At 36.4% G+C, this 26,257-nt stretch overlaps 1 protein-coding gene across 1 annotated transcript; it reads right to left on the reverse strand.

Moving 5' to 3' along the window:
- Positions 1 to 1,777: 1,777 nt before the first annotated feature.
- Positions 1,778 to 11,628, reverse strand: TYRP1 (tyrosinase related protein 1). Its single transcript, XM_066569346.1, has 7 exons — positions 11,247 to 11,628; positions 8,115 to 8,437; positions 6,625 to 6,829; positions 5,594 to 5,761; positions 4,029 to 4,208; positions 2,520 to 2,666; positions 1,778 to 1,983 (listed from the first exon to the last, which is right to left on the reverse strand). The coding sequence occupies exons 1-7, from the start codon at positions 11,626 to 11,628 to the stop codon at positions 1,778 to 1,780; spliced, it is 1,611 nt and encodes a 536-aa protein (XP_066425443.1).
- Positions 11,629 to 26,257: the final 14,629 nt, after the last annotated feature.

The following is a 26,257-nucleotide window of genomic DNA, read 5'->3' on the forward strand; positions in this document are numbered from 1 at the left end:
GAGTCACAGAGGTAAAAATGTGCAAGCTAAGAACATTCATCAGGTCAGTAACAGCTAAGAAAAAAAAAGAGGTCTCTTGACCCAAGTCCAAACTATGTTGGATCACCGTACTTTAATCCACTGAAATCAGTAAAGTAGATGACTTCTTAAGTTGCTACTCAGTAAAAGAAAAAATGACAGGAAAAGACATTTACGTTTAAACATAAGCTGTTGTTTGCATATGTGAAATACTTAATGGCTAGACTATAAGTTAGATTACAAGAGTACAACAAAAAATTCCTGTTTCTAATTAACTGTTCCATAGGTACTAGAGGTGGATTTTTTCTTTCTCAGTATCAGTTATATGTGTAAATTTTTGTTGCTCTCCATAACTCATGCTTGGTAAAGTGGGTTGAGTTGATAACCCATCTTCTACTTGCCTAGCCAAGAGTACTTGTCTTCTCATTTGCATCATTCTCAGTGTATCTCCTTGCAACTGAATGTATGTGCCTTGAGCACACCTGGTACTCACTGAAACCCCTGAGGTCAGCATGGCATGTGACCCTTACTTCTACCTAGTAACTTATGTCCAGAAGGGCTGCCTCAGACTGAAGGAGCTTAGTCCAAGTCACTTGCCATTTCTGTGAAGCTGGGCTTAGACAGAAGAGAGACAAAGGACATCTTGATGTAACATTCAGTTAAAGTTGAGTGCATTCAATAGCCTGAAACCAGGAACACCCCTGTTGTCAGTTAGTGACTGCTAAATTAGATTCAATAACACATCACAGGAAGACAATCTTATGACTTATTGGTACCTAGTTAGGATGAGAGAGAGGAGGTGAGGCTTGAAGCCAGATTCCTCAAGCCCAACCTCAGGCTGTAAAGGCAGGTGTCAGTTTGTTGCTCTCCTGTTGTTTTATGTTGAATTAATTCAACAACCGCTGCTTAAGGCTATTTTCCCAAGTCTTTTCTACAGCTTAATGCCTAGGGCTTTCTTTCAAAGTACAAGAGTGGGTTTAAGTTCCAGCATGAGACAACTGAAGCAAGGTCTTTCATTGCTGGGGAGAATGCTCTGCAGTGGGGATAGTGGGAGAGAGGAAGGGAGCGAGTGTCAAAAATAGAAATAAAAATTAAGCAAAGGCTTTTGCCATCTGTCCTTTCAACTGGATGCTCTTGCAGGCAGCTGTGTTTGAACACCTGTTTGAAGTTTCCAAATACTGGAGTGGCTTTGACGATGAATATCTTTTCACAGATCCACTTAAAAGCAGTAATTGGTTCATAACTATATTTTGTGAATAAAGTTGGATTTCAAATATACCCTTGTCCTCAGAATTCCATTGTCACGTTCTGTCTGGCATGATGACTATTTTGAAATACATTCTACTCATCTGGCCAAGGTGCTTACTTGTATTTTGTCTTATCCTTCTGTCATGTTCTAGACTTGACCTTTTCACAAAAGTACTTCATAAAAGAAGTCTGGGTATAAAAGTTAGATGAAGTCGGATGACATTGGCTATTGGCAAGTAAACTAATGTTTGGCAGATTTTACAGACATATGCATGGGAAAGGCTTGCAAGTGACCCTTGAAAGCTTCTATTATAATCAACATAGAATTAGCATTGCAAAGAGGTCTTATTGACGCCTAGGTGTGATCAAAGTGGAAGTGAAACCTGAAGGAAACATACTGAGACAGCTGACAGTTTATGCTCTTTATTTTAAAGCAGGTGGATGACCACCATTTATGAAATAAAGCAAAAAGATCCCCAGTTTCAGTCAGATGCAAAAAAGTGCCATCTCTTCAAACAACAGACTGGCTTGGTGTTGGTATGCCATCATAATCATCTGAGTAGTGCTGATACTGGTCAGTCAGAAGAGGCTGATGCAAGTCATCTTTATTTTTCTTGACACGTACGATACATGCAGCAGCAGCAAAGATAATTGCAACAAGAACCAGTGCAGTCACTATTGCAATAGTTATCATCTCTGTGACACGGAGAGCCCGACCTAAAAGAAGGAAAACAAAAGGCAAAGATATTAAAAGCAAAGTCAAATAATATGGATGAATACCTGAAGTTCAGACTGGAACTCAGCATTTGTCATTATTCACTGAGTTGGAGAGTAGAAGTAATTCCAATTTTGTTTGATAATTCTTGTTCAAAAATATGAGAAGATTTAGTCTATCTTGCCTCAGTCTATAATCGGTTCTGGACCTTTCTTCTGCCACCTTGTTTGTGAGGATTTGCATTCTCTCTAGTGAGTTAATGAATCTATTTGACATAGGAATGAGGACATTCTGCAAGGTTAACATCCAAATGAGAACTTCTCCTAAAATTAGGGGGGGTACTGGCAACTTCATGGTGGAACAGTCTCTGACCAGTAGCTATACCAAATCCCAAACAAACATCTGGAAAGTAAGGTAGGAAAGGAGACAAAGGACTTTACAAAGACAGCAAATATTGTTGGTGAAATTTGAATAAATTTCAAGAGACAAAGATATGAAGGAAGAAAAGGAGAGGAAGTATCTAGGCTGCACAGTTTACCTGGCCACTCGACTTCATAGCTGTATCCCAGGTTTTCTGGTGCAGTAACAAACATTTCATTATTGGTTACTGGAGGCCAGAAAGGCACCATGTTGTACTGTCGGTTATGTCCAATAGGGGCATTCTCCAGTGGGTATGTTGAGATATCTATATTTGAAAGTCAAATCACACTTCTGTAAATAAATTCAAAATAAATTGCACTACTTCATTTTTTTTCCAACTCAGGGTTTTGAGTACCCTAGAATTCTTTTTCACTTGTTCCAGAAGGATTTGTTTCTTGGTGTAGCAGATATAAAATAAGAGTCTCTATGCTGTCCAAAACCAAGGCCACTAGTGTTATCTCTGGTTTTGAACAGAAATCACCGGTAAATTTTTAAAAATTTTGCCTGTGTTGGGCTTTTTGTTTCTTCTCACTTGGAAAAGGAGAAATATGTCAAAGACTTTTTTCTACATTCTTGCTTTGCCTGATTGTAGCAGTGATGAACAGGAGGGCAGTTGATATAAATTCCAGTGGATCTTTTTTGAAACATTATACTAAATCAGAAGGAAGTCAGCTGAAATAAAAATCAAAACAAAACAGAAAATCCCCAAACCAAAACAAATCAAACCAGCAACAACAAAACCAACAAAACTCAAAACATAACAGGAAGTAAATACTTTGTGGTAAGATGATGCCAAACCTTGCAATACATCATGTAAGAACCACAAGGGGATACAATTGCTCTCTGAGAGCTGATGTGAGAAAATTCAGTGAGTAGGTTGTGGAAGCTACACAAAGAAGGCTCAGTTGTGCAGCAACAGCTACCTTCTGTAGAAGAAGGAAGAAGAGTATAGATTATCCTAGGAGAATAAAGTTGCTGCATTGTGTAGAGGAATACAGTTGCTGCATGATGCATAGACATAAGGGTTAGATTGAATTTTTCCCTAGCCCACTGATGTAAGTCTCCTCCCTTCTTTATTTATTTTTCTTTCATTCCTTTCAAATCCTTCCTTCTGTTGTTCCTTTCTCCCTCTTTTTCACTTTGTCCTGTATTACCTTTTTCTGTTCTTTTTGGAATTAAAAAAGCAAGGGCAGAAATGGTAACTATTTCCTTTAGAAGTGTATGGAGATGGTTATTGAATGCTGGTAGTATATAACAAAGGTGGCAAAAATGAATGTGTATGGCACCTGTTCTTCTTTTGACAAGAAGAAAATAGTTATTTACTCCACACAACAGTGGAATATCATTCCGGGGTTACAGTGTATTCCCACATACTGTTTTCTTGAATTGTGGCTGCTGTGTCTGACCAGGTCCCTTCACAGAGAGTGGTCTGCAATTGGATGTCAATGGGGTGAGGAGGAGAGCTTGCTTGTTACTACTTTGTTAACAATACTAACTCTTTAAATTCCAATCCTCTCTCCTAAATTTAGGGGCATCTTGCCAAGTGTCCCAAAAGAAGGCATTGAGTTTTTGTGGCTACAAAGCCTGACAACCAGCCATCCTGCCTCTGTCCATGAGAACATCTTACCTGCAGAATGCCGTCTCAGCCACTCATCAAAAAGAGCATCTGTAAATGTGTGCAGGAGGACAAAAATGGGGTCATTTGGTGATAAATGAGTTTGCCCTCCTGTCCCATTCAAAAATAGATGAGCCAAGTTATGAAGACTTCGGACTGCTGGGTCATATTTTCCTGAAGGATCACTGTACCCTAAATATGCAAACAAAGAAGAAAACAAAAATTATGGTGAAGATTTTGTTTGGAAGCTGCAGTTTCGGATTAATACTTTTTTTCCCTCTGAAATGCTTTCATGTTGTTATGTTGCTTTGTTTGAAACAAATGGGTAGCTAATTCTCTACCTACTGACATTTGGGAAATGTTCCTGGAATGCATAATTTTCAGATTAAAATAGCCTTTATGAAAGAATGCTTGGAATGTGGACTGCAAAGCTGCTGGGTTCTACCACAAAAATCGCTAAAACAGCATCATAGCATGAAAATAGAGGTGTATATTTGGGCCCTAAATATCTTTCACCATAGTAAAATAGTTGCATGAGTTTTCTAACTGCTTACTAAAGCAGATGTATCTTGACATTTACTCTAATGAGCTAGCTGTTAGGTTTCCGTGCATCACTTCCATGCATACTGGGAACACATACTGGACATCTTCACATGCTCTGATATTGCTTATTTTTTCAGTGAAGATAGAGTGTAGCTTTGCTTGTGCCCAAAACCTCATAACCCTCAAGTCAAATGTTAGGATCTGAAGCATCATGAAAACTCCTCCTGTGTTCAAGCTTCGGACAATTGTTCCAGGGAGGGATACATACAGTTAATTTTTTAAAGCCATGTTTGGACACCTAGGTTTTGATAGGCATCAATTTGAACTGTCACTTTGTAATTTTTCCTGTTAAAAGCTCTGGATTATTAAGGTATAGAAGAAGTTGTTAGGATGCTGTCTGAACAGTATAAATCAAGTGTTTAGGCTCTTTTTTCTGTTGGGGGTGTGTGTGTGTATGTGTGTGTTCTGGTGTTGGAGAGTTTAGTTTTAAATATGCAGAGCTTATAGAAGAACAAGAGTTTTATGTCCCAGAGAGTAGGGCTAGCATGTCTAGCAGTAAATCCTGTACCCAGAGCTCAATTACTATTTCAATACTATTGCACTAAGTACTACCACAGCTTTCAATTTATTTTCATTTATTTTCTTTGTTTCAATTCAGATCCAAGAATAACTGCTAGAGGCCCTTGTTTCCTTCATTTAGAGATGCAGCAGCATCAATCCACAGGAAAGGACTGTGTTTTCAACAAAGGTAACTTAGTAATTATGTGCCAAGGACCTGAAGTTAGTTTTTACTTAGTATACCAGCAGCAGACTCTTGAGACTTTTATGCATTTTAAGAGACATAAGCTATAGCTATAAAGTAATTTACATAGAACTTATTTCTGCTTAATAGTGAGCTAATACTTAAAGCTAAGAACAATGTGTTCTTGTCCAGCAGCCTGTCTCAAAACTCATACTTCCAGCAGGAAAAAGTGTCAAGTCTGCTCCCTGACTTATTTGGAGTTGTTCCAGGTCTTTTTATTTGCCATGTTTACCTTCTACTGTGTTACGGAAACTGTCTGTTGAATTGGAATAAAAAGGGGGAGTATCAAATACACCAACTTCCAAACACTGAGCAACATCCTCAGGCTCTGGGAGACGCTGCACCATAGGTCGTGCTACATTTCCAGCAGGATTCCTTCGGATGGGACCACCCTCAGTACCTGGAAATGGAAAGATGAGAGAAAACAAGGTTGGTTGAACAGTAGGCCACAGAATGAATCACTCTCATGATTGAATCATGGAGAAAAAAATTCCCTCAAAATTACATTTACACTGAATGAACTGGTCAGTTCCTTATGTTTTGCAAAGAATCCTCATGGGGCCCTATGTTCTGGATTCTCTGTTCCAGGATTTAAAAAGTCATCTAGAAGCTTCTTACTGAAGTTTGTTGTTCTCTAAGTGATTTATAAAAAATTTCTCCAGACTTTCATGTGATTTCCTGGTGAGACCTAGGCCAAGATTATTGAAGATGTCCTGATAGAGTAGCTGGGAAAAAGATTATGTAAATTACTTACCCAATATTGGGGGATCCTTATTTTTTGCCCCATATTTCCATGATGATGCTTATACGAAGAAACTTACTGGTATTTTAAAAATTATTTTAATTTGGGTAGATATGTTAGAATGTGGTATTACTCACATTCAAAATATGGTGCACGTAGTTATTATGGGGATTTGTTGGATGTTTCATTTTAGGAGCAGAATGGCATGAAGGAGATAAGTGGAGTAGTCAGAAGAAATGTTAAGCTTTTTTAAGAAATAACACTGCCAGATGTAATTATTTATGGGGTAAGAGATGAATTGGTACTGCATAAGAAGGGAAGACAAAGCATTTAATCTTTCTTCTTCTACAAGCTTCTGATAGTATGTATTATCTCAACAGACTGATGAAACATGGATCAAGAATATTCAAAAGCCACTTTAAGATCTTTTGGCTGGAAAAAAGAACTGCAATGTAAAGCATTATATTTATTTATTATTAAGAGAATTTTCTCTCCAGATATCCTTCATCACTCATACTTACTGTTACAGATGGTTCCCAAGGTTTCATAATCTTCTACATTTTCACATAGCACTCGCCACTGAGAGAAGATTGAATTCTGGCTTATGAGAGAGACATCAAAATTGCTTCTAGCTCCCATCAAGTCATCTGAGCAGATATCACATGTGTTTTGTCCTGTTGCAAAGTTCCAGTAGGGCAGTCCAAAAGTGGGGTCCTGTAGCATGTTCTAATCCACATAAATACGGTATTACTATGTGTTTGACACAGACAGCTATAATATTTACTGCTAGAAGAATGTTAAAAAACAGCTAAATACATCTTGGTAAAAAGTCAGAATCCTGCCTTATAGAAGAGAAGAACTCTATGTAAAATTCATGTAGAAGCTTTTGGTAGTTTTTCACATTGATACCTTTGTTTAGCAGAGCAGATAGCTGTACTACTGAACTGAATCATAGATTTCCCCCACTAATAAGACAGTACCTCTCCCACAAAATATTGTGAACAGTAAGAAACATAAATTAACACTGAAACCCCATTTTCCAAATATTTTTAATGGCCTGTCAGCAAAAACAGTCTTTGTAGTTCACATAATAACTAGGTCAACTGTGGAACTGAAGGAAATATAAAGAATAGGGTTACCAGCTTTTCCAGTTGGCATTGTTTGGCTCTAGTATGGGTTAGAGTTCGACAGTGCTGGAGTTAATGAGGCAAAATTACTTTGACTAATGATCAAGTCTGCTGACATAAATAGGAATATATATTAAATCACAGACAGATAGAACTTCTCAGGGCTTTCACTTAGAAATGCCACTGATGACAAATGTGTGTCTTGGAAGGGAGTTTGTGCCTCAGCCTGATGTAGAGCAATTAAAGCTAGTGGAAACACTGAAGTGATTTCAGACACTATTCAGTCCTGACTTTGAAAACTTAATTCTTGGTTTTTTTAGGAAGGATGGTGGTTCATAAAATACTATACCCATTTTGTGAATAGGTCCACATAAGAGAGGGATAAAAAAGAGAATCATTGATTTATGGAACAGGGTATAACAAAGCACTAATTTCTCTAACCAGTTACACAAACTAAATGTGATTCTGAATCCCTAAGCCATCTCTGTTATCACTTTCTTCAGAATTTCTGCTGCTTTGGTTAATGTTATTCAAGAATAATGGCCATGAGATTAAAAACCACTGAAAATAACTTTGTTGGTCCAATAAAATGTCTTCTATTTAGAATACATCTTTTTTTCCATGAGATTTTTATGGAAATTTTACGTTTTCTATTGCTGTGATTAAAATATTATATTTAAACATCTCTATAAAAGTGACAGTCTGAAGCCTAAATACACTCTATTAAATGTTGTATACCAAATGGGTTACTGAAATTGAAGCAGAATCACTTCAACATGTAGGGAAACCTGCTGTCATTTTTGCCTATTTTAATATGGAGTGAAGTTCTTTAACTGTACAGAACATAGCATGAACACCAGTAAACATTTACAGGAACTTTTTACCTGCATGTCTCTTTCAAGCTGCAATAGATGGTATCTATGCCACGTGACAAAAGCTGGTCCCTCATGAGAGAAATCAACTCCTCCAAAACTCTGTTGCCCCGCACCAAGGAAAGTCTTCCTGACAGAATAATAATGGGACCACACAAAGTAGTTATAAATGGAGATATTCTCGAACTGAGGTGTGTTGCCGTCTGGCCCAAAGATTTCTTCACGTCTTCGTGTGGCAATAACGATGTCAGGATGGACTGTCACCTTGGCTTGGTGTAAGGCATTCACAAAGCGATTCCTTTCTTCTGCACTTAGATCCAAAAGATTCCTTCTGACTGTGATAATACAGAAGAAGCAAGTTACTAAAGTAATAGACACTGAAGCCTGATCTCAGAGAACTTGTTTATTGTGTTCCTAATAATTCTGGGTAAATCCCATTTTCATCAAGTATTCACCCTTTTTTATTGGGGAAATTCACTGAGCATAAATAGATAATGTTATTTATTTTGAGAAAATCTGAAATAAATTAAAAGAGAGCTCCAGTCCTTGAAATTTTAATACTTTTAAGAGTACTGTTACAGATTATCTTTCCATCCTGCTAGACAAAAGACTAAGACTATTCTTTGTCATACAAACCTTTCAGAATTTCATCCGATATATTTAAGTTTCCTGTGGTAGTACTTTACGAAATAAACACTATAAACCAATTTATAATAATCAGAAACCCTCTGTTTGGGAATTTAATGAAGAATTTTTTTTTTCATTCTTGAACCTTTGTAGGAAAAATGGCAGATTCACCAGTGAATTATTCTGAATTTCACACAGTACAGTATTACTTTAATCTGAGATTCTCTCTTATTTTATCTCTTTAACCTGACATTATTAACAATTGCCACATATTAGTCCTTTTTAGCAGTGTATCTCAAAATAATGAAAAAATGCCATTGTCCACACATAGAGAGTGAAAGAAGGAGGAAAACTGACTTGTTGAAATAGCAGTGTTTTAGCATGAAGAGCTGAGTTCAGATCACCTCAGTCCTTCTTTTGGCCGGTCTGGGAAAATCTCTGACTAAGTTTAGACTAAGATAAAGATAGAAGTCCTCACAATTGTTTTTCAATACTTACTTATTATCATTATAAAAAATACTGTAAAAATCCATAACTCATTGTCCAAATTAATGATCAATTATGTTGATACAAGAAGCAACAGATATTCAACATGAATCTATATGAAGAATAAAAGTGAATTATGTTTCACTGAAAAAGAATTTTCAGCGAGGGATATTTTAGCTTCTTAGAAATTTAAATAAAGTCTTTCCTGAAACATGAATTTCATCCAAGGACAGCGTATCCTGAAACATGTTTTTTTGTTTTGCAGAACTGACATGAACTGAACCTCATCACTGAAGTGATGTGTTTTTAGTTTTGTTGTTTTTTTGGTTGGTTGGTTGGTTGGTTGGTTGATTTGTGGTGTTTTTGTAGTGTTTCAAGTGGAGAACTCTAATTGTCCATCTAATTTTGATTTACATAGACATCTTAACATTTTCATTCTTAAAGTATATGCTTGAACCACAGCAAAAAATTGTGACTATTATTAGAGTTAGTCATAAACTGAGAAGATATGAAGACACCAAACTGCATTTTACAGCAATTTAGTATGGATGTACCAACAGTAATCCAGTACTTATTTCTAAAATCTGAGCAGATGGGTCCAATGGATCTGTGAATGGGCAAAAGAGGTGACCTCAATGTGGAAACTTAGAGCATAATAGGAAACTAAATTACACTTTTTACACTCATGTTATCATGCATGATGTATCTGATTTATTTGGTGTTTTAATGCATTGTAAAGGATTTAATATGAGAAAAGTAAAATGTGCTGTTGTACATTCTAGAAAATTACCTAAAACTGCTATTTTCCTGTCTCTAGTTTTACATTAACTTTGTGTGTAACATTTATCTCTTGATTATTCTTCAGAGTTGTTATCATTGCAAAATAGAATAGGCCAGAATATCAGAGAGTGCAATGTGGTTTAGCATGCCCAATTCACAAGTAATACTTCCTGCTTTCTAGCTTAGTTCTTGAAGCTCAAAGAATAGAAAAAAAAAATTCAAAGATTTTTCCCATAGCCATCAATAAGTCATTATTAAGGAATTGTTGTTAAAATTTTGGTAAGTGGTCCTTTGTTAACCCTTTCTGGGACATGCTCTTATATCCATGGAATGTTCCCTTATCTGGTAAAAAAGTCAGTGCTGATTTCTGTTTCTGCAGAAATAAACACTGCATATTTGTGCTAGAGAGTTTTTGTTTAACATATCAACAGAACCTATTGCTCATTTTGGGGGGAATTATGGATTTTACAGGATTTCAGTAACATCTTTGAAGTTAAAAGTGTAAAAATTTAAAAATAAAGATTGAAGTCTTGCCCATTCAGATGGTTTTCAGATAAGAACAAGGATCTGTCCCCAGGCCTGTTTGTCTTTTAAATTTCCCTATAATATTCAATATTTTTCCAGTCCTGCGATGATTTCATAACAATTTTTTAAAAAACTTAAAGAACTGTTTAGTGATATGCTATACTTAACTGAAACTGGAGTACTGAAGAAGGCCTTACCACACCCTGGACTGATTCATTTGAGCTGTCCACAGTCATGACTAATGTTTTTAAAGATATTGACAGCAGCAGGACAGTAAAATATACCAGACTGGTATATAGTTTAGAATTGTATTAAGGGACTTTGAATGAAAAGAGCAGCTAAAATAGTCACAAGGTATTAAACCTATTGAGGTACATATTATCCTCAAACACACTCACAAACACATGTGCATGCCTATTTACATTGTTTTACTCTTAAATCCAAATAGTAACTTTTTTTCCCAATATAGATGCTCTATTCTTTAATGGGCTTTGATCATTGACTGGAAGTTTCTTTTCTTCCTTTTAATGGATAGTAAGTATAAGTAATTTATACATATGCTGAACAGCTCCTCTAGCACCTGCCTTAACCCCTTTAGCAACATACTAAAATGCTAAATAAATATAATGGACATTTTGTACCTTAAAGAGAACAAATCCACTAGGTATATTTAGAAGCAAGCACTGACAAAGAGCGATTTCTGTGTCATATTCCTGATGCTCTTACCTATGCTGATCTGTTGGCTGCAGGTAGGTCCAGTCCAGCCAGGCCGGCAGGACCCGCAGTTGTACCCGGAGAAGTTCCCGTTGCAGCGGCAGGTTTGGTTGAAGAAGCGGATGGGCCACTGCTCGCGGTCATCCCGCCCGTCGTGGATGTACTGCGGGCCGTGGGGCCGCGAGTCGACCGTCACCGGCACGCACCGGCCCCGTCCTGTGGACACGCCACACCGGTCAGTGCCGGGCCCAAACACAGGGAAGTAGTCTGGGCAGCACATGCCGCTCCTCAGGGACTCAACAGTTGCGCACTGCCGAGGGAACTGAGCTCCAGCTTGGCCCAACATGGTCAGAAGCAGTAGAAGGGAAAGGTGGAGCAGCGTGGGGATCCGCATGACAGTGGGTCAGGCAGAGCCGGCTTGCTCCCAGAGCTGGCTGTCCACACACGCTGATTTCCCCTCCTGTGATGGAGCACCCAGCTCCCTTTATGGAGAGAGAGAGAAAGTGAGAGAGAAAGCACAATAAAAACAAGTGATACAAATTTCTGGGCTACCTGTTTCACCCCAGAAAATTCCTTCTAACTCTACACTCTTATCTGAAAAGGCAAACAACTCTGACCACAGGCACTAATGTTCTTCTCATTATCTGCATGAAAGATAGCAAATAAGTAGATCTATATTTGCTCATTACCTTCTAAATGCTTCCAAAACGTTCATTCATTTTACACTTGCCAGACACATTTGCTTCACTACCACAAAGTTCTAAAACCTCAGGCAACAGTTTTCTGAAACTTTTTTTTCCCGCCCCTCCTTCCCTCCCCAAGTTCATGCCTTTTCTGCATTTAACTAGTATATCTTGTTCTCCCTCAGTTTTCTTGCTGTTCTCCAGTGCCAGCTCCAACATAAAGTGAAGCTATACTTCCTCATGCATTGTACCTGTTTTCTCTTCGTGGTACCTCTCCACTGCTGAGATCTTGTTCTATCTCTGCACGTCCTATGACTGTCTAACCTGAAATGAGCACGGCTAATTTCTCTCCTGGTTCAGTCTGCCTGCTAATCCTTCTTGTACCAACACAGAATGGCTTGGCCTCAGCCTCCTTCCTCTCTTAATCCCCTTTCTACTTCAGTGCATTTCTCTGGACTTTAAGTACTTGAACAGCACATGATTTCTTTCATGCTTATCTCCTTGTGATTTTACAAGCTTTAGCAAAGGTCAGAGACAAATACTTGAATTCAAAACAGAACAAATGTGAAGTTGGTTTTTGTTTGTTGTTTTTTTTTTTAATTACTTGCAAAGAAAGGCTCATTTGAAAGCAGACAAAGAACAGTGGGGAAAATCACATTTAATAGACACTTAGAAAAAGTTCTTAAGATGGCATTTTCAAGATCAGGCAGAAGTAAGTGACTAAGCAATGTTATTTATAAAATTAAATACTCCAATTTTTAAACTTAAAGTTTTAGTTTAATAATTTATTTAATACTAAAATAAAAAGAAAATTATCATATTCAAATTTCATTAAATACTAAGTTCTGAGCAGGTGCTATGAAGGGAAATCAAACAAAGAAATTGACAAATCTCTTAAATAAAAAATGCTTCTTTAATCCCTGCAAGGATGATTTCTGCTGTGCAAAAATGACCTTATTCAAGTGATTAATCTCTTTCTTAGCTTTCAATAAGGATGGATGTCAGTGAGGTGGGGATATGTCAAGTAGGGTGAAGATATGTCAAGAAACATCTTAACTGGCATCAAGACAAAACCTGAACAAGTTTTCTGGGAAAAGGTTCAATCACACTGTAACTGGCATCAAGCAGGAAATGGATTACCTGCTCTTTCTGCTTCCCTATGTGCAAGTCATAATGTGAGAATGCACCCAATTCTGGCAGAAAAAAGAAACAAGTTTTTTGTTTTTTTATTCTGGCCAACCAGCCATGCACCAGAGCAGTGAACCTTCCCCTCTGTGCCTTGTATAACTCAACATGCTTGCTTCAGGGTAGGACCTAGATTTTTAGTACACTTCTCTGTCTCTGTAATTCATTCTCCATTTGCAGACAGTAATATTTCCTAGTCCTCAAATGAACCTCTTTTTTATTCTGACTTCCACTTCATTCTCCATTTTAACCTATATTCTCTTCTTTACTAGCTTATCCTGCTTCTTTCCAAGCTTAAACCTTTTCTCTTTGAACATGTCTTTTGGGATACATGTGACACAAATTCACTATTTTCACATCAGAAGGTAAACCAGAGCTGGTAAAAAACCTCTTGAGATTTTATCTGAAAAGAACTTAAAGTTCAAAGAAGAAGCATACAGGTTTTCACCATGAATATTTAGCAAATACAGCAAATTCATAATAAGCTTTAAAGGGATAAATGCTGCTCCTTAGACAAAGCCCCAGTGAAATAGAGCAAACAGGTGTACTGACTGGGGTTTTCTGGCATCATAAAACTTCCCCTTATAATGGTGTACATGATTTAGATATTTTGTAAACTTCTTGCACAGAAAACACCTATGAATGTTTTACGACAGAGACGCACTGCTGAGGATCATATACCTTATTTGCCCCCTGATGTTCCCCTGGGTATCCCGTTGGAAATCTTGCTGAACTGTTTGGTGGAATGCAGTCCTTTTTATAATCTTTATTTTGATGTTCTTGCCATTTGAGATATATTGCGTCTAAAGACTCCTGCTCCCCTACTGTGCCTGGAATGATCTGATCTTGGAGATTATCCAAATGCACATCTGTGTTTCTGTGGCTCAGTTCAGAAAGAGCTTGTCCACAAAAGCAAGGTAATCAGGAAGAAGTCGATGTGTGAACACCTAGCTCAATAATTGCCTGTGTGGACTAAAAGACCCAAAAAGAGAGTTATTTATTATGCTATATGTTTCCATATACCTTGCACCATTCTCTTTTTTTTTTTAAAACATTAGTTCTTGGTGCTTTTTTTTAAACATCCGTTCTTGATGCTGAGAACAGCTCTCTATGCAGACACACAAGGTTTAGCTGTGGTAGTACCCTAATCTACTGGAAAAGGTTACAAAAATCCAGCCAGTTCTATTTGTGCTTGATGAAACCTGAGGTACTGATTCTGCCTCACCCTATGCCATCAGCTCTACAGTCAAACAACAGTTCTCTGGAGCTACCCAGTGGTCTTTACTAAGAGCTGGAATACAGGCATCTATTTGTTTAAAGTATAAGAAGAACACAGTGTGCATTCAGAAGCTCCATTCTTTAACACATGGAAAGACATGTGATTGTAATGAAACTTCTACATGCATTTTTCTTCCTATGAAACAGTACCTTTAAGAAGCATTAAAGGTCAGTGCCAGGAAACAGATCATTATCAATGGCACTCATGGAGCATATACAGCAGAAGATAATTGCCTATTTATGTAGACTCTCTCTTTGTAGTTCTTCAGTTGTCATAGGCTTATTCAGTTCTACACATTTGAATAAGTAAACTACATTTTGAGTTTTGGTCTATTTCTTCTATTTTAACTGGTACATTCTAACAGCACTATGCAGGATGATTGTAAAAGAGAGCATAACTTACCTAGTTGTTTCTATTTTCATGAAGAGAAAGCAGAAAAAATAAAATAAGAGCCTACTAATTTAATGTTTTTCTTGCATACTATAAGCAATAATCACTTAAAACTACTATCTCAAGGCATCAGTAGAGAGCTGCAGACTTTACAATGGAAATGGTGCTGGAGTTTCATTAACAGAGCATGTGAGTGCAAAAAAGTATTCATTTACAAATAAATTGTAAATGAATGAGCACCAAACAACAGCGATGTTAATTGATCTGCAGCCTTTAATTTTCTGCTTCCATTCAGAAAAACAACCAATGTCAAACTTATTGCTTAAAATCTTTTACTGAGATTAAGACTTGCAGTGAAACTGAGACAAGATTTTCTTACTGATATTTATCATGCAAACTGTAGAAGTATATAATCAGAAGGAGCACATAATTTCATTTTTCCCACAACCCATAGGTCTTAGCAAATTACTTTGAGCTAGAATTAATGAGTGCAGCTACGGACATCTAAACCTCAGTGCTCTGTTAAATAACCAATTTGCTGTAGTAGGGAGACAGTGGACCAGCCTCAGATAATGAAAATCAACGCGGTCTCATTGACAGAATTACAGTCAGGTGGAGGCAGCTTGGCTCATTTGTGTAGGTTAACCATCAGCAGGCTTATTTGTGACAAGAATACTACAAAAATAATGCTGACTGTTACAAGCAGTACTTCCCAGATAATTCTACTATTGTCCTAGTCTATGTTATCTCCCTTTTTGTTAGGCAATTGAAAACGGAACCAGTAGTGAATATGAAACTGCACTTAGTGCAACCTTATGAAATCAAAAATACTATTCCAATGAATAGAAATAAAACTATTTCTTTTTTACATTTGTTTGGAGTGAGCATAAGGTTTTTACACATTCATTAAAGTTTTTTGTCTCTTCCTAGTGTCATATGTTGTGTCAGATATGGGAAGTCCCATTGTATCTAAGACATATCTCAGACATGGAGTAATATTATTCATTTTTCTAGAAAATCAGGCATATACTGTACTGTACTGTACTGCAAGATTTAACTAAGGATTAATTTTAAATAAAGGAATATTAGTTAGTCACTTTTCTTATTGGCAATAACTTTCTCATCTTCATCCAGCAGACTACATGATTCTTACTAAGGACTAAATTACTCTCTGAGTAATTTATTACTTAGTAAGAATAAATAAAAATAAGTAAGAATAAATAGTAAGAATAAATAAAAAAAATACTCTCATATTTGTATCAAGTACTTAGTTTTTTCTTGCAATAAGGTAAATTCTAAATTTACTTTCATTTTGAGAGAATATGTTTACCTTTCTTGAAAGCTGGGCCAACTATAAATCCATGTATAGGAAAGCTAAATAAAGAGAAAAAGATTTTTATCAGAAGTTTTGATAACCTGATTAAAGAAAACAAATTTAAATTAAATAAAATATTGATACTGCTTTTCTTTAAAGTATCAAATTTTTACAGTAAATTTTACAAATGCTATAAACAGTTTAGGCAAAAGAAATATGTTTAGTCATACCTACTCCATAATATGTTTAGATAAATAGAACATATTAATAGAATAATATGTTCTATTCATCTAAAGTTTTAGGCACTTGAATTGTGCATTTTAATGCTAACAATTTCTGAACAATTCCTCCATGTTTTTTTTATTCTGGAATGATACCAATGAGCTGAAGTATGTCTGAGAAATGAAATTGGCCTGTACTTGCTTCTGCAAAGTAAAGTGCAGAAAATTTACTCTGTATTTGTAGTTCAAGAGTTCACCTTCAGCAGGGAAACATATAGGTAATTGGAGTCTTTATTGCTTTCACCAAACACAGTCCAGTGCCTACAGAGATCTGCAGTTTCAAAATGATGTAATAGAGGTGACAAATGACTGCCTACAGAGAAATGAGTGAGCCCTAAAAGAGTGTTGCAGATAGGCATAAAATGAAAATAAGTAGCACTTGTCTAAGAGTTTGAAATAGCTGCAAAATAGCACACATCACTTTTGCCTCTTGAAAATATATGTGAGGTTTGAAAGCAGTATTTCAGAGAAACAGTTGACTGGCAAAGGTACAAAATTGGGTAGAGCTTCCAGAAAGCAGAAAGCATGCTGTTGAGTGTGGGATCATTAGTTTTACTTATGAGTGACTGTTGATGAAATCCGACTTTCTCAGCAGCCTAAGGTGAAGGAACTAAGGTGTGCTCTAATCCTAGGGGCAACCATGGTATTAGAGATAGCTTTGTGTTGTGAGCAAAAACAGTGAGCACACCGCTTTGATTGCCACAATGCAGTTTCAGCTGCACCATGTAAAACTCTGAACTACAGCATAGGAAATTGTCTAACATGGTGTTAGAACGGCTGTCAGTGAGGTCTGGAGGTGGAGAGTGTCTCTGCGCAGGCAGAATTTACAGAAATTAAGGTGTCCATCACCAACAGTGCCGCGCACCTGTCATGCTATGCCAGGCTCTCATCTATCCACCTGCCAATGAAATGTTAGGGAAATTTATCCTCCTCTGACCATGCTGTAAGGAGATACTAATCAAGAAGTGATATATGTTTTGTTCTTATTGTAGATGTACTTTGGGCAAGCTACTAAAGTAAATGGGAATTTTGCTACTGATTTTAAAGTTAGCAGTATAAAACACAAACAAACCTGAAGTAAAACAAACCCCAGATTAAGGTAGATGATTCTGTCCATTTATATTATCTCCTCTCCTGCCCTTTCAAATCAAATCATTTTCAAGGGCAAAGATAGTGTATGTCTAACACATTTTATCCCTCATAGAACACCTTGAAATTGAAGACATAAGAGGTCAGATTGTTGTTTGGAATAAACTGCCATAGCTCCAATAAATTATACTGTTCAGGATATGCCCGTTGATGTTCAAGAAGTTACAGTAACTTATATTTAGTAAGAATCAAGTCCTCTATGTTTCAATAAACGGAATCATTATTTTTCCCTTTGCTGAAGTGGTTTCCATGAAAAATTATCTTCTAGTGTTATGAATTAAAAGACCTGCTGGATTATACATACTATCACATGGCATTTTTTTCCAGGCCTTGAAAAAAGAAAAAAATACTGGCACAAGATTAATTTTTTCTTTAAATTCATATTATTCCATTGATAGACACAAATCGTTTTGACTGAAGCAAATAAATTGTGCACTGGGTAATATAGATTAATAGCTCATGTTTTATAGGTGAAAATACTTTGTAGGGAGATATCCTACCAAGCTAATATATGATGTTTTTAAAATTATCTTTAAAGAGTAATCACTGACATTTTTGCAAAGCAAATAGAAAAGAGTTCAGTGCAAAAAAAGCCTCTTAGCTATTTATTGTCAAGAGAAAATGAACTAATAGCTTCTGTCTCCAGTGTCAATGTTTTTCTCAGAGCCCACTGAAATAAACAATATTCTCTCTTTTGACTTTACTGCACTAAAAATCATGACAGATTTTTAATATGCAATCACATATTACTTGCTCTAAGTCATAGAATGTTGAAGTCCCTCACAAACTTTCTAAGTTGGCTTAAAAGATTTGATGAAAATTATATTACATTTATGAGTTAAATGGATGAAGATTTTTTTGTTCCTATGGAAAATCTGTGACATTTTTGTAAAAGCTTGTAAAATGTTTTCATTTGCAGCAGGAGAAATTAATGCTGGTGTATTAGATACCAAGACTAAAGGACATGACTGAAATGCTTCTGATTAGGGAGAAAAAAGAAGATATTTTTATTATTTTTATGACCCACATATAATGAAACAAAGCCTTATTTTAAATTTTTATACTTACCTTAGGTGAGGTCTCACAACTGTCAAAAGATATGACGAAAAGCAAGGGAGGCTGCTGTAAGTTATGATGTTATTATCATGACTGTGGCATTCTGTCCTTTAAAGACTATCCTTTGCCAAAACACAGTGCTAACCTTTTACTTATGGAAGGAATATCTGCAGATACATTTTGAAACCAAAGTTTGTATTTATTATTTATTAATATGAAGGTTGAAGTAACACGTTTTTGCAAAAAATGATGGAATCTTTTATCAGAATTACTCTGAACAAATGCACTAAAGCCATTTAATGTGTCACGGTATTTTAAGTCAAATAGGATAGCTCCATTCACTTCATAATGCAGACTGTTTTATCACACAGTTACTGAGCCATTTATTCTGAAAATGGAACAGTGTTTTATTCCAGCTTTAAATGAAGTTGATAAAAGTATAAAAATTGATGTTAAGGAGTACTAAGTCCCATGAGTCGAACATAACTCTTGGGAATTTCATTTTTGATCAGGCCTGATAAATCTCATTAATACTTGATCTCTTCAATGTCACAGATCAAATAAAAATCCTTGAGGTAACTGATAATGTGTAAAGGATATTTATATTTTCCCTTACTGAATATTATCAGCTAGCTGATTAGCATACAAAAAACTTGGTTTCTCCAAAAAACCCCACAAACCCTATTAACCTTTGCAACCATAGTAGGAAATCCATGCATTAAAATCTAACGAGCAAGGAATACAATTACAGCTTGTGAACACACTTAATTTTTTAGTGTTGTCTAGATGGATTTAGGGTTCTGCTTTGGGTATATTTCAGAGGATTATCTCCCTGAACAAGCAAAAAAGAAATGTTGTCTAACCTTCCCTTCTGTGAGTAGTTAATAAAAGGCAACATGATGAAATTTTTTGATGATAAAACTACCACCTCCTGCTCAGAAATCCTTAATTGAATGAATATTTAAAAATGAGAGTAGGTACACTAATGCAAAGCCCTAGGGGATCTCATATCAAAATGAAAAAGATCAGCTATGAAATCTGATTCCAGTATTGTGGAAGCAGTGGAAGTCAAAACTGCATGTGTGCATTTCAGGCAAGGATCACAGGCTGCTTCTAAATGCCATGAGCACTAATGGCTCCAATATGCAGAAAGATTTACAGGCATGTCGTAGATATCCTTTAAGACTTCGTAATTCTTTCCATTGACTAGGAGGACTTACCAAGGAAATTAATGAATAAAGAACTCAAGAGGATCAAATAAACATGTAAGAGAAATGCGTCTAATGATGACAGACATATATAAGTATTGAAAATGTTGAGCTATTTGATGAATGAAATGCTCATGAAACAGGTGATTACTGTAAGTGCAGCTTTTTCAGAGTAGGAGGATCTTTTCAGTTAATATTTCTTGTATTGATTTTTGTCAGACAAAAGTGACAGAAAATTTAGCCATGGTTGCTTATGTCTTTCTGCATTTTTTGGATGAACTCGTTGATATGCTTTTGATAGACTTTGGAAGAAAAGGTGCTCTTTTAACGATTATTGATGCAGACTTCTATTAATGCTATCACATTGTCTTTTGAATAGATAATCCATCAAATTGCCCATCTTTTTTAAAGGAGGGATTGACATTATGTTGACCAGACTTGTTGTCACCATGTTTTGTTTTGTATGGTATTTTACCATCAGCACACTTCCAGCCGACTAGCATCTCAAGCAGAAATGATTCCTCAAAAAATTTTTGGTCTTGTTTTTAGTAGCAATAACAATTTGTTGTTGAATCTTACAAAGTTCTTACCACCAGAGCTATATCTTGTTTCAAAGAGTTGAGCTGCTTTCATGCCTTCTACACACTTTTCAAGGTATGTAAACAATATTTCTTTTTCATCTAAGGATAGACTTGAATTTAAGGAAAACAAGGACCTAATCTCTAAAAAAACACTGTCAAATTTAAGAAATGTAAGACAGCTCTTGGATAAATTTATGTAGTAAACAAATAATTTCTACTTGAAAAATGGAAGAATGAAATTTCTTTCAAATGTTGCAGTTTCTTTGTATTTTCCAAGGTTTTCTGAATGCATTGTAGCTCTTTGGAGGCAGTTTCCTTCATTTTCCAGATAAAGGTTCCTCTTTTGGTTCCTCTTTTGTTTAACCTATGCTTCTTCGTCCTATAAGACTGCAAGTGCATCAATCACAATTCAAATTATATTTTTAAGGCAGAGTGTGGGTGGCTCTGGGCTCATTGATAAAATGATAAATTAATTTTTATTATTACTGCATTTAAAAGCCTTGTCTAGGAAATAATGGTGTCAAATATGCTAAAAAGCACAGAGCAAAATGAAACCTGACATTAGACAAGAAACTACAGATTTTCAGAAACAGAAAGAAAAGCCCACTCAGGAAATGCTTGTTGTGTTAAAGGGGTATATTTCAGCAGAACAACAGGATAGCTATTAATAGTCCTTTTAGTACAATTTCAGACATTAGAGATATGAAAAATTTGTAGGATGTAGGTGAAAAAGTATTATACATCTGTATAGGTGATCGTGCCAAGTCTGAATGGCAGCCTAAGGAAAAGCAGAATGCATTCAAAAAAGGAAAAATTATGTCTGATCCTGTGGGAGATAAAAATAGGTGGCATGGTTATTCATAGTAATTAATGAAATATGGTAAATAGGCAGGGAAATAGGCAGGGAACTCTCTTTCAAGTGAGCAAAATTAGCTTCAATTTGATAGAGAAGAGAAATAAATGCAAAGGATGAAAAATTATTGATGTGAAATTAGCAAAAGCCACGTAGCATTTGAATATCATTTCAATCTAAAGTCTTCATGTGCTTGTGTTAAAAAGAAATTTCTCCATAACCATTGCCCTATGAAACAGTGGATTGTTAGAAGGAGTAGATTGTTAGAGGAGTTAGAAACAATATAGAACATGTCCATATGAAGAACAAGGAGGTTTAGTTCTCAGCCTGCTGTATTATTAGCTGTTGTTCCCAGAATACATAGTATTCACTCACTCCTGAGTTAATTCAGATGAATATATTTCATTATGTCCTGGTCATAGAGAAATACAATATTCGTAAGGGAGTGTAGCACTGGAAATATCATTATCCCAAATGTAGAGAAGGTAGTATTTATCTTAAAAATATATGAGAATATTTGAGAATATCTGAATATTTGAGAATATCTGTCAGACTTCATATTCAAGTATTTGAAAAGTTGTTCAGTGATGTAAAACCTGAGAGTTTTAATAAAACCTGTATTAGAGTTTAAGCAAATCCTGTCACATACCATCTGCTGCAGATATACTAAATATATAATTGATTTGCAGAAGGAAAATTAATTGTTTGTTGAGTTTGAGGAAGGCTAGATTTTTTTTTCTCCTACAGAACAAATTGTACTGTCATACAAATTTATTGTCATACTGAATGTAATTCATTAGTGTTTTTTTAAAATCTACTTAATTTTGAATAATGAAGTGTAGGAATTATGACTATGCATCTTAATGGAGTGAAGTATGTACAACTACCTGATTTTCACCTAAACCATGTTGTAATAGTAGAAAGATAAAAATGAAGAAAAAAGAAATAAACTGAAGGAGTAGTATGATTATATATATTCTTTAAAAATAGAAATGGTGATTGATATCAAGTTATATGGGCAAATGAAAAAAGTACTGCTAAGATAGTAGTATAAAGACATATAGGGACAAGAAAAACACTGTTTTAAGACTAAATATAACACACAATTTTGTATATATTTGCAATTAATTCTTGCTAATGCAAGCAGAATTAGACTCAGACTTCCTCCAAGTCAGAGGAAAAAATAAGGTAGAACTTTTTTGAAGTAAAAAGTGATGTGATTTGTTGTTGTGCTCAATGGACATTTGCAAGAGATGGAGTTGTCATGGACTTTTGTGGGCTCAGAATGCTCTAATTAAAGTGATTGATTTTTGGCAGAAAAGCCTGTACCATAGACTGCTCACATGCAGGAATAATGTAACAAATCCAGGAGGTTAGTTCTGCAAATAAAAGGACTGGATGATCCGATGGACTTCAGTGAGGCTTTTTCACAATATTTCACCAAATACTTTATATTGACATCTGCTTTTATAAACAAACATAGTTAGAAAAGGTGAAAATAAGCAAATATAAGTTAAATAGGTACTGTTTTTACTGTTACTGGAGAGAGAGCAAAAGGATTAATAACCACATTTTTTATCATCTTTTGGAAAATGTATTTAGTGAAAGAAGAGGCATTTAGAAATATTGTCAAACCAATTTAATCAGTAAGATAGAGAACAGGGCCTGTTATCCACCTGTCTAAAGCCATGACATTGAGTCTCTGGGGAGTGGGGCTGAGGGAAGTGAAATATGTCAGATCTATGAATGGCATCCTCTTCCACTACGTGAAGACCTCTTCAGTGAAATGTACTGGAAATAGGATTGTTGAAGTGGTGCAAGTCTCATTCAGAGAAGCTCTCCTTCATTGCTCTGATTGCTTCAAATTGCAATGAATTCTCATAGCTGCATTTCAACATTAGTCTGGAAGCTCGGCAATTGTAGCTGTGTATCAGTGATCAGCAATTTTTGCAACAAGGCTCTGAAAATTGAGAGTTACTGGCATGCCTGAATTTTGAGTCACTGTATGATAAGTCAGAAAGGAAATTTTCCATTTGAAAGCATCCAAGTCTTTTGATTTTGTGTGTTTTTTCAAAGATTGTCTATTTCTTCAAAGTCTTTTTGACTTTCAAGTGTTGAATTTAGTGAAAATGATGCACTATACATAAGAGAACAGAAATAACAGTTAAGGCTCAACATGATCACCAATTTAGATTGGGCACCAGGGCCAGGATTTACAATGTCTGCCTGTGGAAATAAGCATGTGAACTAGTCATGGCTGGTTCATTTTACAGTCTATAGAAAGTAACAGGTACTTTCAGAATGCAGCATGTCTCATTCCAAAATAAAAATATTATAACACAGAGGATGATTCTGTGTTCTAACAGCACCTATTTTCCACCATTTTCTGCAATGACAGCTGTGCACAGCTAATTCAGGTGTAGAAGATAAAATTTGGCTGACATGAGCTGAATGTTGAGTTTCTGACTAAAAAGTTTACTCAAAAAACCTTACTGATATTTACACTGCACATTTGACAACCATTTGCATGTGTATATTTTTTAAAAATTTCAGTTAAACCCTACAATCATCATACGAAGTGATTCTTTAAGATATTTAAAGGGTTTGTCTTCTATCAAATTTTGTCTATAATGTTCGATGTAATAAATTTCTCTCCAATGAAAGCAATTATTAAGGACGATCAATTTGTCTCTTTTAGTTAAGCCATACCACAGTTACAATGTACTTTGGCAGACTTAGACCTAGATGTAGTCTCAGCATTTTTGCAAAAGTTAAAATATAAGATTCCTTTATTAACCATCAGTATTGTGGTACATCCAAGATTTGGTTCATAACCACAGTGTGGCAGTCTGTGCCATCATTGTCAAATCAATGATTAAACTGTGTTTAATCATAAATGTGGTAAATGTGACAACAAGCTGGAAAGCAGGTTGTCCTGATGGACACGAAGGTGAATGTAAGCCAGCAACATCCCCTTGCCATAGGGAAGGTAAATGGTATTCTAGGACACATTAGCACAGACTGAGAACGGTGATCCCACCTTGTTCATCACTGGTGAGGCCACACATGGAGTATTGTGTCCAGTTTTGGGGTCCTCAATATGACATTGGCCACACACAGTGGAGAGAGTCAAATGAGAAGCCTGAAGATGTTGGACTGAAGCATCTCTTCTAAAGCAAAAGGTTAAGAGATCTGAGATAATTCACCCTGAAGAAACGAAGGCTTCAGTTGTATCCAATTAGTATATGTGCATAGCCTAGGAATACGAGCGAGTGAGTAAAGACAAAGTCAGGCTGTTTTCAGTGTGCTTGATGCCTTGTGAAGGCTGACCTAGAACAGAGACTAGATGGAGTTAAAGAATAAAGTAGGTATTAGGAGGCCTCAACGGATCCACCTTAGGCAGCACAAGAGCCCAGCCAGGGTTACATCCCAGCTGAACCCAAAATGGTCTCAAGGAATGGACAACCAGTCACGGGGTCTCACACTCATATAAGTTTTGGTCCATTAGCATATTGGAGATAATTGTCCAATTACAGCTCTAGCCCATGAAGTCCCATCCTTCTTCTTTTTCTCTCTTCAGTCCACCCTTGTTGATACTCTTGGACCTGAAATCTGGATTGGCTGTCCTTGGGTTCCCAGCTAGAGAAGGAAATGTTTTGTCTACCTATTCTGTGAAGAGAGCTAACTATCCCCTTATATGAAGCCCAGACCCACACACTAAAGCAGCACAGAATCTGAAAAATGTAAGAGATAAAACCTGAGGCATCATGGTTGGTCTCAGAGCAAGAGGCAATGGGCACAAGCATCAACACAAGAGGTTCCTTCTAAACATCACTTTGCTACAGTGAGAGTGACAGAGCACTAGATTAGATTGCCCAGAGGCATTGTGGACTATCAGTCTTTGGAGATATTCAAAAGCCATGGGAACATGGTCTTGGAAATTAGCTCCAAGTAACTCTGCTTGAGCAGAGGGTTGGATCAGAAAACTGCAAAATCCCTTCTCAGAATAGTCTTTCTGAGATTCTGTGAAATATATTTTAAAAGGCCCCCAAAAATATTTTTAAACAATAATATCAATAGATGACAACAATTTAATTTTATTACTTTTACTTATTAATTGTAATGATAATGCCTAGTAACACTGCGATTCAAATTAAATACCACAATTTAAATTAAATAGACAGGCTTTGAAACATCAAATACATAGAAGGAAATGATCATGAGCTTTGCACTGCCTTATTTTTGACACATGGAACAGTCTTCAGCTAGAAAAGACTCTGGTATTTCAACTCATGAATTCTAAAATTGATTAATAATTATAGAGTTTTTCCTAACATTTCCCAACTGTTACTGAATAGTAAAAACTATGAGTTCTAGGTCCCAGAAAGGTTCTCTGTCTGGGGTTCTAGAGCATAACTGGCCTTTTTTTTTTTGGTTGGAAGTGACCTTAATGATCATCCAGACTCAACCCTCCTTGCCCTGGGCAGAGACACTTCTCACTAAACCAAGTTACTCAAGACCCCATCCAGCCTGGCTTTGAATACTGCCAGGAATGGGTCATCCACAACTTCTCTGGACAAGCTGTTCTGTCACTCACCACCTTCACTGAAAATAATTTCTTTATTATTCCCTTTCAGTTTAAAGCCGTTCCAACTTGTCCAATCACTACAGTTCCTTATGAAGAGTCCCCCTCCAGCATCCCCGTAGGCTCCTGTCAGATAGTGGAAGGTTGCTGTGCAACCTTCGTTTCTCCAGGCAGAATAACCCCAAATTTCTCAGCCTGTCTTCGTAGGGGAGGTTCTTCAGTCCCCTTATCAGCCTCATGGACTCGTCTCAATTTGCTCTGATGGTTCCCTGTCCTTCTGGTGATGGGGCGCCAGAGCTGGATGCAGCCCTGCAGATGGGCTCTCAGCAGAGCAGAGCAGAGGGGCAGAATCCCCTGCCTGGCCCTGCTGCCCACGCTGCTTTGGATGCAGCCCAGGACATGTTTGGCTTTCTGGGCTGTGAGTGCTCATTGCCAACTCATGTTGAGCATTTTGTCAA

This window comes from Molothrus aeneus, chromosome Z (genome assembly GCF_037042795.1).
Source record: "Molothrus aeneus isolate 106 chromosome Z, BPBGC_Maene_1.0, whole genome shotgun sequence".
Classification (NCBI taxonomy): Eukaryota; Metazoa; Chordata; class Aves; order Passeriformes; family Icteridae; genus Molothrus; species Molothrus aeneus.

Bases quoted from the DNA above. Each gene is read 5' to 3' on its own strand.
- TYRP1 (XM_066569346.1), bottom strand. From the start codon at position 11,628: ATGCGGATCCCCACGCTGCTCCACCTTTCCCTTCTACTGCTTCTGACC. The intron at 5,762-6,624 runs GTAAGTATGAGT...TTCCATTTCCAG, and splicing joins CTTGGGAACCATCTGTAACA to GTACTGAGGGTGGTCCCATC. The intron at 2,667-4,028 runs GTAAGATGTTCT...TTTCAAATATAG, and splicing joins GCTGAGACGGCATTCTGCAG to ATATCTCAACATACCCACTG.